Here is a 13,475-nt window from a genome sequence, read left to right as displayed (position 1 = left end):
AGCGGGTGGTGAAGCAGTGGAGAAAGGCCCTCCCTGGGGATCCCGAGCTGCTCAGAGCCAATTACAAAGGGAAAAGGAGAAAAAAACCCCAAAGAACAAAAATCTCAACAGAAAAAATAAATAAGAAACAACAACAACAAAATTCTCTCTTGCCAATCACATCGACTGCCTCAACACCCACCTGGATCATCAGCCACATGTGGCTCTTACCCCTGACAGACTCTGGGGGTGTTTCCATCTCCAAGATCAGCACCAAGATGGAAATGGGACACATGGAACAGTCCCAGAAGGGTTCCACCCACCTAGAATAACCCCACAAACATTAGGGCTGGGACAAACCTGAGGCAAGATGGGAAATTCCATTTCCCAGCACGGTTCAACTCTTTTGCCACTGCCCTGTGTGATTTTAATCCTGATTTGTAGGAATCACCCTCTCTCCAACAAACACTCACTTTCACAAATGCAACTGAAGACACACGAGAGGAATGTTTGTTGTTGTTTCCTCTCCCCTGCTGTCAGACCTTCTCTTCATGCCTGTGCATCCCAAAGGACTACCCCAAATGCCAAGCAGGAAAATGGTAATTAACTAAGAGGGTAGGTAATTCTTATTCCTATCTAAATAAAATTTAGAGCTGATAGAAAATGAATTTCCAGCATTACCTTCCTTCCAGGAATATTTAATCCAAAGACTCATTTTAACTTTGTGCAACCCAAAATTGAAAAGTTATTTTTGGCAGCCAAAATACATGGAAACAAAACGTTTTGTAGTTCTTTGCCATGTCATATTTGGACAATAAACAGAAAGGGAAAGCAGGTAATTTTAATTGAAAAGTCCCACATTTCACTGTGGGACTTTGATTCATTGATTGACATTTTTCAGCCAGCCCACAGAAATCCAAAAACATCCCCAACAAGAAAAATCCCCCATCTTATTCCACTTGAGCAGAAAAACACATCTTTTGTTTTAAAGTTTCTGTCCATAACAAGTCTTATACTATAGATAATATAACATCTGTATTATACATATACAGCATTCCACATCTCCAAAAAATAAGGTGAGACTGAACTCCTGCCATGCTTTCTAAGCTTTTGGTGTGACAACCAGGACAAAGTCCTTTCCTGCATAATTCTTCAGATCACCTCCAGTGTCGTTTTGCCAGTGGGGGAAACAATCTGAAAAAACAGCCATTTGTTGGTCTAAACTTAAACACTGCAGATAATAATTTAAAATTTGCAACCTGTGACTCAGAATGAAATCCCTGACCTACAAGGGTCAGGGTTATCCTCACAAAAATCAGAAGTGCAATGAGCTCTAAGAGGCATGAACTCAGAATGAAGCAAGAGAATAAAATACTGGTTTATATTATTCCAATTATTCTGACAGAACTGATGTTAAGGACCTGACCTCACTCCCAAATACCTGTCAGCTTGAAGCATATCCAGTGTATTTTGTACTGAATAAATTCTTTAAATATTCACCTACTTCAGGGCATCACAGAATGGTTTGGGTTGGAAGGGTCCTCCCAGCTGGCAGCACTGAAGGAGTCCCCAAAGCTATAACCAAGAAATGTTGCCCAGACACTGTTTTAAATTTCAACAATCTGACAACACACAGCTGAGTGGGAAGGTGGCAAATGGGGAAAGGCAAGGGTTGAACTCGTTACAGAAGTGAAACTGTTCTCACCAATTCATACCAAAGAAACCACACATGGTTAACAAGCTCCAACTATTCAACATGGGTTTTTTTCTTTTAAGAAGATGACACAAAACCAGCTCCCTTTTCCTGCTGATGCCAAGAGTAACTCTGAACTGGAGGATGCTCACAATACCTACAAGCACAGGGCAGGCTCTGCTCTAGGATGGACATCCAGGTTTGATGGTACAAGGAAGAAAAAGCCCCCTCAGTGCAGCCAGACCTGCTATAAAGCTACTTTCCCCTCTTTTACTTATTTACAATTTGTCCATCAAAATATGAGGGTTTTAGCACCACTGAATATGTCCAGACAACAACATTCAGCTGTCCATATTCTCCAAGATGTTTGGCTCTCTCCTTCCCTAAAAGCCTCCTCCCCACTGTGCCTTGCACCTCAATCACATGGATCATTTGCAGGCGAAAGCTCTTTTGGGAGAATGACCCCTCCCACTGTCTCCTTCATCCCTCTGGATCCCAGGAGGCTGGTGAAAGGCTTTGCCATGCTAAATCTGAGTTCAGCAGGTGTCAGATGGGCTGAGCAGAGGGAATCCCTGAAGGGAGGAGCAGGGAAAGCAGCAGCAGGGGTGAAGGCATCTCAAGTCACATCAGAGAGAGAAAAGTCTGTAACTTTCCTATTCCTTGAGAGGTTTGGGTTTTTTCCTATTCTGCACATAAAACTGTATCTTGTGATGGGTAGGACAGGATTGTCCAGATTGTTACTTTGGGGTTTGGCTCTCAAATACAAAATACCCCAGAGTAAGCGATGAGATTCCTGGGCTGGAAAACTCACGATGAGACTCTGTTTTTAAGCCCTCCCTATTTTCCTCTGCAGCAGCAAAGACCTGATGTTCCATGTTTTCCAGGCACCTCGAAAGAGTGGCTCATATTTATCCTCTCACCTGTGTAAGACTGGAAGAGCCAAAATCCAGAAAATTTAGCTGGGTTTGCCTAAGCAATTTAATTCCCTTCAGTGGCTTCTCTAGACAGAGAGAGTGCTCTGGGAAAAGGCACCACCAGTTTCCTTCTGAAATATGAAACTGGACCTTGGGCAAAAACTGCAGCACCTAAAGAGCCCTGAGCCTCACCTCTTGCTCTAGGATGGGAATGTTAGAAATAAGAACTTTGACTAACTTTAGCTGGAAGCTGCCAAAGGGTTGGGATGCTGGCAGCACAAAGCTGCTGCTGGAATAACATCCAACAAGGCAGAAATTCCCCAGGGAAACAAAGTGCTGCACAAAGTGCTAAAAAGGCAAAGAGCTGTAGAAAGAGGAAGAATGAGAATTCTGAAGTGGAAGATTGATGGCTCTTGAACAGAGCTGAGAGATGGCAACATCTCATATTCCTTTGCTCCCAAACATCTGGCTCTGTGGAGATGCAAACTGTGTAAGTGTTCCATGGGAGAGCTGGGGCTTTTGGGGGTGAGGACCTGCCAGGCAGGGCAGCAAGGGAGAAAAGGGAATAAAGCAAAGCCCTGCAAAAAAAGCAGCAGGCTGAGGTTCACCTCCTCTGTGTGTGTGTGTTTACATTTTAAAATACATTGCTTTGGAAATATCTCACATTTTTCCAAAGGATCGACCGCGGTCTTAAAATCAGGAAGGTCAAGTGGCAAGACGAGGGTGTAAATCACCTCTAAGAATACAAACAGTTCCAGTTAAGATTCCAAAGTCATCCCCCTTCAAAGGCTGCACCACAGAGCACTGCCAAAAGGGGCCGTGCCACCCTGCCCTCCCCCTACAACGTGTTCCTGGCACGTCCCTGCTGCTGGCACCAGGCAGGGTGGGCAGCCTGACCCACGGAGAGCCTGGCTGAGACCCAACCTGGCTGCAAGGGGGACAAACAGAAAAATGAAAAAAAAACAGTGCTGCTTCCTTGCACAGTCATTTTCCTGATTAAACAGCCAGCCTGGCTGCATAAATCCTGGGATATGTGCCTGACTGGGGATAGCTGGATTCTGGGTAGAGCTGAGATGGGTCTCAGATGCATCAGGAGGATGTGTGTGGGTGTGGGAAGTTGTCTGCAGTGAAGGGATTGCACGTTTGATATATAAATTATAACCCCCATATGTATATATCTATAAAATATAAATATATAGTCAATATAAAATTATCAGAAATATTATTTACAACCTATTTATATTAGAAACATATATATTTATAAAATATATAAATATAAAATATTATATATCCAGTTAGTAGGGTCTAGGAAAATGCCACCCACAGCCAGGCTGGAGCAGGAATGAGCTCCACTCCCCCCGTGCTCTGCTCACAGGCAGCAGGGAGTATTTCAAATGAGCTAAATATACATGTGGGTCACTCACAGTCTCCATCCCTCTCCTCCACCACCTCACCTGCCTTCTACCTGCACTACAGAAAAGCCCTGGGGGAAATCTCAATGACCACCAGACCTGTGTGAAAGAACACTGATAAATAAGAGTGGCTTTGGGCTGGGGGTGTTAAATACCAGCCAAACCAACATTGTTTATCATGTGCTGGGTCACCCTGGAGTGCAACACAAAGACCAAACTGTGCAAAAGCACTTGCACTGGTATATGAATGTCCATTTTAAACTGGGATGTCTTAGAATGGCTTAGACCAGTAGGCAAAACCCTAAACAGCAAATCTTAATAAAATACACACACATATATATATATACTCAAATAAATGAATATTTTTCCATTTTAAACATGTGCAAAAATCGCAAGAAAAGTTCTCACTTCCAAATATCAAAGAAATAAAAATGCACAAGTTCTCAATCCTTCAGCTCCCACAACTAATTGCTTTAGAGCAAGAGAACTTCCTTTTTGTGGCTTTGTTGCAAACCCCTGGAACTAAAGAGCACCAGAATAATGACCTGAGCCAGGGTTAGTGAGGTGAACCACAGCTCAAAGTATTCTCAAGAACACTCTTCTGAACACTAAGTATATGTTTTAGAAAATAAAAAAAAAGAGAAAGAAACACAAAGGGGAAGAAAAAAATAATCTCAAATCAGTTTTCTAGTATCCAGATATAATGAGCAATGACTTTGGTTTCTTCTGACAAGTAACCCTAAAAACCAAACCAAAGAAAGACCAATCAAGCTCTGCCTCTTTGAAAATATTACCATGGCACATGTGCCCTCAGAGGAGGAAAATGGAAGTAACTGATGTCAAAAAGCAAACTTTTTTCCTTACCCTCAAAGGAAAGTACAGAAATGCTGACATTGAAAGTGGCACGTGAAACAACAAGGGGAAAAAATTAGGATGCATCTGATGCAGCATATATTAGGTATAAATTAACACCAAATAAGTCTGATTAAGCAAAGTCCACAATGAAGAAGGAACGTGCAAACAGCATCTGGGATGTAACATAGGAAAAGACAAAGCCTCTGGTGGGTGTTCACACGAGTCTGGGCCAAGGAGAGTCTTGGTCAAGGAAAAGAGGTCGGTTTGCTCAGGTCAGTGGCTGTACTCACTCTGTGCTTCACAGTCCACGCAGTGGGAATTGCCTCTGATGTTCCTGATGGACTGCAGGGCCATGGCCTCGTTCTGGCTGGTCAGGCGGGACTGTGGGAGGGAAGGAAAGGGATCAGCAGCACGGCAGGACCCAGCACAGGGAGGAGAGACAGGGCCAGCAAACCCACAGGGCACAGCAAGGGCCAGGAATGGGAGCAAGAAACCTCAAGTCTTGGATTTGCCTCTCAGGAAACAGTGATCTTTTGGCACCTCCAAGACTTGTGGGGGCTCCAGCCTGGATTCTAACAAGTGGGGACACAGCACAGAGGGAAATGGAGCGTGGAATGAGCCCCCTCCCCAAGAACAGCAGTCACAGGGCAGGTCTGCTTCTGGAGACAAATAAGAACAGTATTTCCTGAGATCAATTGCTTTTATTGATGTGCATGCTTTTGCTAATGAAGACTAAGGGGTGGTTTGCAAAAGCAGCTGAAACCTTTTTATCATGAAAAGGTCAAGATTTCATCCCGTGGCTCCCATTTGAATTCTCTCCATGATGACCTGCCCGTGACCTCCACCTGGACCTGGGGAGGCTGTCACAGCACACAGCTGCTCAGCAGTTCAGCTCCACCCAGCTGAAGTGTCTGCAGGGCTCTCTGAGAAGCCAACTGTGACCTGCACCAAGGGCTGGACTCTTGGAGACAAAAGTGATTCAAGCAGGACAAGGACCAGGTCTTGCAGGTGGAGATACCTCCTAAACCTCCCTTTGCTGTTCCAGCCAGTTCTTCTGACATGTTTTGAGAACCTCTCTGAGCCACTTACCAGCCACTCTTTATCCTCTTTTGTATCAATATTTCTGTGTATGTGCTAAGGTGCAAACTTCCTGTTCTGTGCTCCCCTAACACACATCAGAATGTGTGAATCCACAAAAAGCAAGAAAACATGTACACTGTGATTTTCCTCCACCTCAGTAACGCATATTGGAAATAAATACACTTTTTAGAAGAAAATGGGAAGTAAATTATATTGTGGTGATGGTAACGAGTGGTGTTTGATCTACTCTGGTACCTCAGGGCAAGGAAAGCAGGCATTAAATTCAAAATATGAGTCTCCTCCTTGCAATATAAAATCATGAAAGACAACTGTTAGGTGGGTAATATTAAAGCATCTACAGGTCTGAACAGTTATTGCCCATTTCTCTCCCTCAACCACCACTCAGCACCTTGCACTCTAACTGTGAAGCATTTGCAGACACATTGACTTAAGATGTTCTCCCAAACACGAGCACTGGCTGAAGATGTCTCAGATTTCAAACATTTATTTTGCCAGGAAAGGAGAACAAATCCCTCCTGCCATCATACAAAAGCATTTCAAGGTGGAAACCTGCTCCTCTTAGGCCATGTTTGCCCCAGAAAGCCCCAGCTCTGCTGTGGGTGTAACACACGCGTTCCTCCAGGAGTACAGGTTTAAAATTCCTGATTTTGCTTTCATCTGAATGATCACCCAATGCCTCAGTTATTCTCAGTGTTACTCTGTGCACCATACCTTGTTCTTGCTGCTCTCACACGACTGCAAACTGGCCAAGATCTGACTCTCTATGGCTTGGACCCAGGCGTCCCTCTCCTCATACGTGGTGGCTTCGAAGTGCCAAGTCTGGCCGGTGAGAGAGACGATGATAAACTCGAAGTTTTCCTCTTGTTCTGAACAAAAAAATCACAACAGGAAGAAGAGATTGAGTTAAGGATATTGACAATTAGCTTAAACAATCTTGGCTGATGAGAATTACTGCAATATAACGTAACAGCTTTAAGCTGAAAGAGGGCAGGGTTAGGTGGGATATTGGGAAGAAATTCTTCCCTGGGAGGGTGGGGAGGCTCTGGCACAGGTTGCCCAGAGAAGCTGTGGCTGCCCCTGGATCCCTGGAAGTGTCCAAGGCCAGGTTGGACAGGGCTTGGAGCAACCTGGGCTGGTGGAAGGTGTCCCTGCCCATGGCAGGGGGTGGAACAAGATGGGCTTTAAGGTCCCTGCACAAGGCACCAGGAAACAACGTGTGGATCTGCTGCTTTTCCCCTCCAAATGTTATGTAGATAAAGCCCTGCTTTGGGAAAATACTCATTTCCTGGGTGTGTTTGTGAGTTTGGTGTGAAGTTTGTACCTTTCTCTAACATTAAGTGGCCAACAAGTACTATTTAGATTTAAACCTGAGGTGCTAAGAGCTACATAATGTAAAAATCAAAGTGTGCCACAAAATAAAAGATGAATGGACTATAAAGAGCTGACAATACAGAAAATTTAACAATTTACCCTCTTCTTTCAAGCAGTTTTTACATGCACAGATATATTAAAGAGATGTGTACATTTTCTCCCCACAGCATAAATACTGGGATAATAATAATAATAATAATAATAATAATAATAATAATAATCACTGGGATATAATACAGGATTAAAATCAGTTCAACCTATTCAACATTCACGTTCGATATGGGAGATGAGAAAATGATCTGAGCAGCCAGCAGAGAGGGTCAGAGAAATATCCTTAGGGCTACTGCAGGATAAGGACAAGTATTCAGGCCAGAGGAGCAGCACAAGAAAATACCAGCAGAACTGAAATAAATGGACACACACCCTACCTACACATGGGACACCAACGGCAAATTAAAAAATCAAGGAAGCTGAAAACAGAGCAAGTGGAATTGGGAAGGGCTCGCGTGAAGCATGAAAGAAGAGAATAATAGAGCACAAAACTCTGGTGAACATCAGCCATAACGAGCTTTGGAAAGAGCATTTTGTCTGGTAATGACTTATTATACATTCAGAGACACGAACTACCCTGTTCCCTCCTCATCCCCAGGCAGGCACAGACAAGGGACAAACCCAGCACAAGCTCCAAAGGCAGCACTGCTGCCACTGCCAGTCATCTCCCCAACCTGTGGGGTTTGCTTGGATAAACTCCATGGCAGCAGAAGGTTACTTTGCACCTTGAGGTGGGAATAAACACGGGGTTGAAGCTTATTTTCAGGTGCAGGAGAGCACCTGAAGCAGCAGTTTTACTGGGAACATAGCGTGTGGAATAAGTGGGAAAAGAAATCATAGAATCCCAGAATATCTTGAGCTGAAAGGGACCCACAAGGTCCAACTCCTGGCCCTGCCCAGGACACCCCAACAATCCCACCCTGTCCCTGAGGGTGTTTTCCAAACCCTCCTGGAGCTCTGGCAGCCTTGGGGCTGTGACCAAACCCTGGGGAGCCTGGGCAGTGCCAACCACCCTCTGGGGGAAGAACCTTTCCCTGAGATCCAGCCTAAATCCCCCCTGACACAGCTCCATGTTGTTCCCTTGGGCCAAACAGGAATGATCCAGCTGTACAGCTACAACTGCTTTTCTATTTTAGCAACACTGTGTTACAAACAAACAGGTAGAATCATTACCCAAAATGTTACGAATAAATCATGGGAAAAGCCTCATTTATCAAACAGAGCTCTCCTGTTCCTCAGGAAGATGTAAGAGGAACCACCTGCACAATAAATGGAATTCTGCTTGGTCCTGTGCTCTGTCTCCTGGAGGATCACACAGTTAAGCTCTTCTACACCTGATCACCCACCACATCACTCCCCTGTAAGCCAAAGGTCTGGTACAAGCTGCAGGAGCTGCCTGCTAGACAAAATGGTCATTTTGCCACCTCTAGGTAAAAATTCCCCACACTTCCTCCTTTTTATGCAGGTACAAGACTCTGTAGGGATGCAGAGACCCAGAAGAGGACAATGAGAGGGACTTCTCCAGTGCACTGGCAAGGCTGACCTCCCAAAGAGCAACAACTTGAATACAGGGTATATAACTAACACTCAGCAGCATCCATGGTGTACATTGGAGTGTCTCTGCACCACTCCTGCACCAACCCATCCCGCTTTTGAGGCCACTTCCCAGCTTTAGGATTCCAAACCTTGAAGGAGTGATGCACAGCCAAGCTGCAGCATCACTGAATCCTCTGATCTCCCACTGAATAATGGTGATCACACACAGGAAGCTGGTCTGTCCAGGTGAGATACTGCTCCTGGAGCATGTCCAGGGAAGGGAAGGGAGCTGGGAAGGGGCTGGAGCAGCAGGAGCAGCTGAGGGAGCTGGGGGGGCTCAGCCTGGAGAAAAGGAGGCTCAGGGGGGACCTTCTGGCTCTGCAACCCCCTGACAGGAGGGGGGAGCCGGGGGGGGTCGGGCTCTGCTCCCAGGGAACAAGGGACAGGAGGAGAGGGAACGGCCTCAGGCTGTGCCAGGGGAGGCTCAGGTGGGACATCAGGAGGAATTTCTTGCTGAAAAGTGTGGTGGTGGTGGAGTCCCCACCCCTGCAGGTGTTTGAAAGGCACTGAGTGTGGCACTTGGGGACATGGTTCAGTGGTGAATAGGGTGGTGCTGTGTTAATCAATCCCTAAAAAGCTGTGCCAGTTGAATACACCTTCCCTACACCCTCCCTGCTTAAACACACCAATTTGTTGTTCCTAAGCTCCACTGTGAAACAAAGCAGCAGTGCCTGCTCCATGTCACCCCCAGGCAACACCTACAAAAGACAGGGAGCAAACCTGTACATCCTTAACCACTGCACACGGGAACAGGAGAGTCCAGGCAGCAGGATGAAATTGTTCAGTTTTACTCTTCAGTCAAATTATAGGTTGTGCTATTTAAATCCCTGTGAGCCCAATCACAAAATTTTATTAAACAGTTTTCCATGTTTAACAGTTATTCATGGAAAGGTCCACTATAATAGTATTTTAGCACCATCAACCTGTCGAAATCAACCTGCCCAATTACTCCAAACTACATTAATAACACCGGATATTACACTAATTGTGTCCAGTTTCTATGCAGACGAGGTCCCACGGGGCTAATTCTGCATCCTCAGGGGCAAGCAACTCAGCCATCAGCCTGATTTCACCAGGAATCCCTCCTCATTACACAAGTTCAGGCTGTCAAACTTTTTTTTTTTTAAAAAAAAAGGTTAATGGGCCAATCAGTCATCAATTATTTCCTGTGAGGGCAGCAGAGGAAGGGTTAAAGTGCGAAGAACCAGCTGCCACTGACTTCCATTTGGAAGTTATTACCAACAGGAGATATCTAAAATGTTGTTGTTGTTGTTTGTTTTGCCTTTTTTTTAGAGTGGGAGGGGTGGCTGGGATGGGAAATGAGCCAAAACCCTGAGACTGTGATGACACAGAACCTAAAGCATAAGGGATTTTTTTTCTGTTAGTGGAAGTGGGAGTGCACTCCATGAATTTTAGGAAAACCTCCAGACCACCAGAGCCACCACAGCACTTCCAAAAAGTTACACAATACCACTGCTGATGCTGCACAAAAGGGTGGGGAGGCCCTGGCACAGGCTGCCCAGAGAAGCTGTGGCTGCCCCATCCCTGGAAGTGTCCAAGGCCAGGTTGGACGGGGCTTGGAGCAACCTGGGCTGGTGGAAGGTGTCCCTGGCATGGCAGGGGTGGGACTAGATGAGCTTTGAGGTCCCTTCCAACCCAGCTCTTTTCACCATCATCCTTCCATAGTCAAGTTACTGCATTTAACCCGAGTTCACATTTATTTTGCTCTGCCAAAAGCCAGACATTGCCACAGCCCACCCACTTCTGGAGAACCAGAGACACAATTTCTGAGAAGCAAAGGACTGTGCAAGAGAAAACAAACATTTAGGCACAGCCCCACTGCCTGTGTTTGTGGTGTGACAGAGATCAGATTTAGAAAACTACACTGAAAATTACCACAGGATACAATTAGTCTGTAACTTGTTCCAGAGAACTCAATTAAGTCGGTGCAAATGTAGGGAAAACACGTGTCCAGGAGCAGTGATGCCTCTTGGTACCTGGCAAGAGCTGTTCTAAAGAACGTGCAGGAATCAGTTTGGTATCAATTTCCACTTCCAACCTATTTTATTCTCAATATGAAGAACTGTATAAATAGCCACGGACACCTTGCACCAGTGTTTGAACAAGCACAGTTCAAAGTCACAAGATCATCGAGTATCAGGTCAGAAGGGACCTCAAGGATCAGCTGGTCCAACCTTTCAGCACCAAAAGTCAGCAGAAGGCAAGGGCTCTTCTCTGCCAGGCACTGCACAGTGAGAAAGTACATCCATTACACCCATCCCAAAAGTCAGCTTTTAAACAAAAAAATATTCCTATTTTTCATAGGATCATAAAACGATAGCACCGTCCAGGCTGGAAAAGACCTCCAAGATCATCAACTCCAACCATTTCCATGAATATAAATCAGGGACTCGCCAGGCTTAGGGGGTTTCTCATAGGCATTTGGCAACATTTTGCCAGAATCAGAAATAAAAATAAATAAATAAATGAATGTTCTGGCTTCCAAGCCACCCAGACTTTGCCCAAGGTGGTTGTCATCAGAGGGTGCTGGTGCTGCTCAATAGTAACTCACCACGCACGTGCGGCGGGCGATGCCACTCCCGCAGCAAACACTTCCCAGAAACAACAAGTGCAGCACCAAGAGATGCTCAGTGGTGCACTTCAAATGCCCCTGAAGCCCCTTCAAGGGCTGAGGTTCCAGCTGGAATCTACTCACGTCTGCCTCCAGTAACACCCAGACCCAGTTCAGCTCCCTTTTCATCACTCCCTCCTCCCTCTCGCAAAAATCTCTTCTGCTCAAGCACCACCCTCATAACCCTCCACCCTTGCAAAAGGGTGGCAAAGCAGGAGCTGCTGAGGTGCCCTGCCACGCCCTGGGAGATGTTTACAACACACAGTTTGTGTTATTTACATCCTGTAGAACGTCAGCTCTCCTCACCTTTTGCCACCCGGTGTAAATCACCCCCTAACTTGGCAGATGTATGTTTATTAGCAGCCTCAATTAAGGAAATATTTGTGCCATGTCCCACTGGGCATGGCTATGCTAATACTTCTCTCCCCTTTCCAAACCCAGTGTCTAAATCTAATTAGTTCTGAAAATCAACCCTATCAGGACAATAGAGCTCTGCTTTCACTCGCCCACAGCTCTTGATAAAGGTTGTGTTCCACTGGAAGAATTTTATACTGTTTTATATTGCTACCCACGAGTGACAAACTGGTGATGAAAGGCACTGAACCCCCCTACCATATGGACTTGTTGTTTTATTTGGGTGCCAAGACTTCTAAAAACCTTTAAAAATTCAGTTTATACAGGATGTAACTTCCTGCACAGGCATGGCACCATGGCAGCAAAGGCATCACTAACTCTGAAACCAAAGGGAGGTTGGGGCTTCATGAATATCCAAACTAAAGGTTGCCCATCAGTGCCTGGCAAATCTGACCCAGCACTGTTTAAAATCACATATGTAACTGTGAAGAGTGGAAAAATGAAGATTTAATATCTTTATGCAGGTTAAACCACAGCATGCAGAGCACAGGCATTAAATTCCACAAAGATGATCCTTTCCACTCTGCTGCAAAATCATAAAATCACAGAATCCCAGACTAGTTTGGGTGGGAAGGGACCTTAAAGCTCACCTCATTCCACCCCCTGCCATGGGCAGGGACACCCTCCCCTAGCCCAGGCTGCTCCAAGCCCAGTCCAACCCAGCCTCAGTCTGTTGATACAGGAGAAATAATTCTGTATTTTAATACTACTGCAATGATAGCAGGTGCAAGTGACTCCAGCAGGTCTTAACACCAGAGTGGGGTTTGTTTTAAGCATAACTCACTGATACTGGATATTTTTCCCCCCTGGAGAATCAAAGGATTGCTTAAAGCCTGGCTGCCTGCAATAGGGAGCAGGTGGGACTTTTTCACTTGTCAGTGGCTCCCTATAGAAAAAACCCAGATCTGAAAACCAAGAGTTTAGGAAAACCCTAAAATTCACGAGAGTAAGATTTCTTGCAATGATAACAACTGATGGAGGAGAGAGCTGTGGAATTTTTACCTCCTTTCCACCTGACAGGAGGGTGGAGCCAGGTGGGGTTGGCATTTTTTCCCAGGGAACAAGTGACAAGACAAGAGGACAAGCCTCAAGCTGTGCCACGGGAGGTTCAGGGCATCAGGAAGAATTTCTTCTGGAAAGGGTGGTCAGTCCTTGGCAGGGGCTGCCCAGGGAGGTTTGGAGTGCCCACCCCTGGAGGTGTCCAAGGAAGGACTGGACGTGGGCTGGGGGATGAGGTGGGGATGGGGCACAGGGGGGACCTGATGATCCTGGAGGGCTTTTCCAACCTAAAGGATTCTGTAGTGCCCTCAGAAGGTAGAGTCCTTCAGGGATCTTACACCCTGTGAAAATCCCCCCCTTGCCCACCCCCAGCACTGCTCTTGCTGTCCAACAGCCAAGAGTGAGGAGCCCCATGGATGGAGGATGCTCCAGGATGCCCCCAGGCCGGGCACCCTCAC

At 45.8% G+C, this 13,475-nt stretch overlaps 1 protein-coding gene across 10 annotated transcripts in view; it reads right to left on the bottom strand.

Moving 5' to 3' along the window:
• The window catches only part of AGAP1 (ArfGAP with GTPase domain, ankyrin repeat and PH domain 1), a 301,541-nt gene that overhangs the window by 33,795 nt on the left and 254,271 nt on the right, over nt 1-13,475 (bottom strand). For all 10 annotated transcript variants that reach the window (XM_027705461.1, XM_027705463.1, XM_027705467.1 and 7 more), the window contains 2 exons: nt 6,666-6,820; nt 5,144-5,234 (listed from right to left, as the gene is read on the bottom strand). In XM_027705461.1, the coding sequence (XP_027561262.1) occupies nt 5,144-5,234; nt 6,666-6,820 (246 nt within the window). The remainder of the gene's footprint in view (nt 1-5,143; nt 5,235-6,665; nt 6,821-13,475) is intronic.

The sequence above is a fragment of the Neopelma chrysocephalum genome, unplaced genomic scaffold (assembly GCF_003984885.1).
Source record: "Neopelma chrysocephalum unplaced genomic scaffold, ASM398488v2 Primary Assembly neopelma1_335, whole genome shotgun sequence".
Taxonomy (NCBI): domain Eukaryota; kingdom Metazoa; phylum Chordata; class Aves; order Passeriformes; family Pipridae; genus Neopelma; species Neopelma chrysocephalum.
This window is presented reverse-complemented; position numbering and strand designations above follow the sequence as displayed.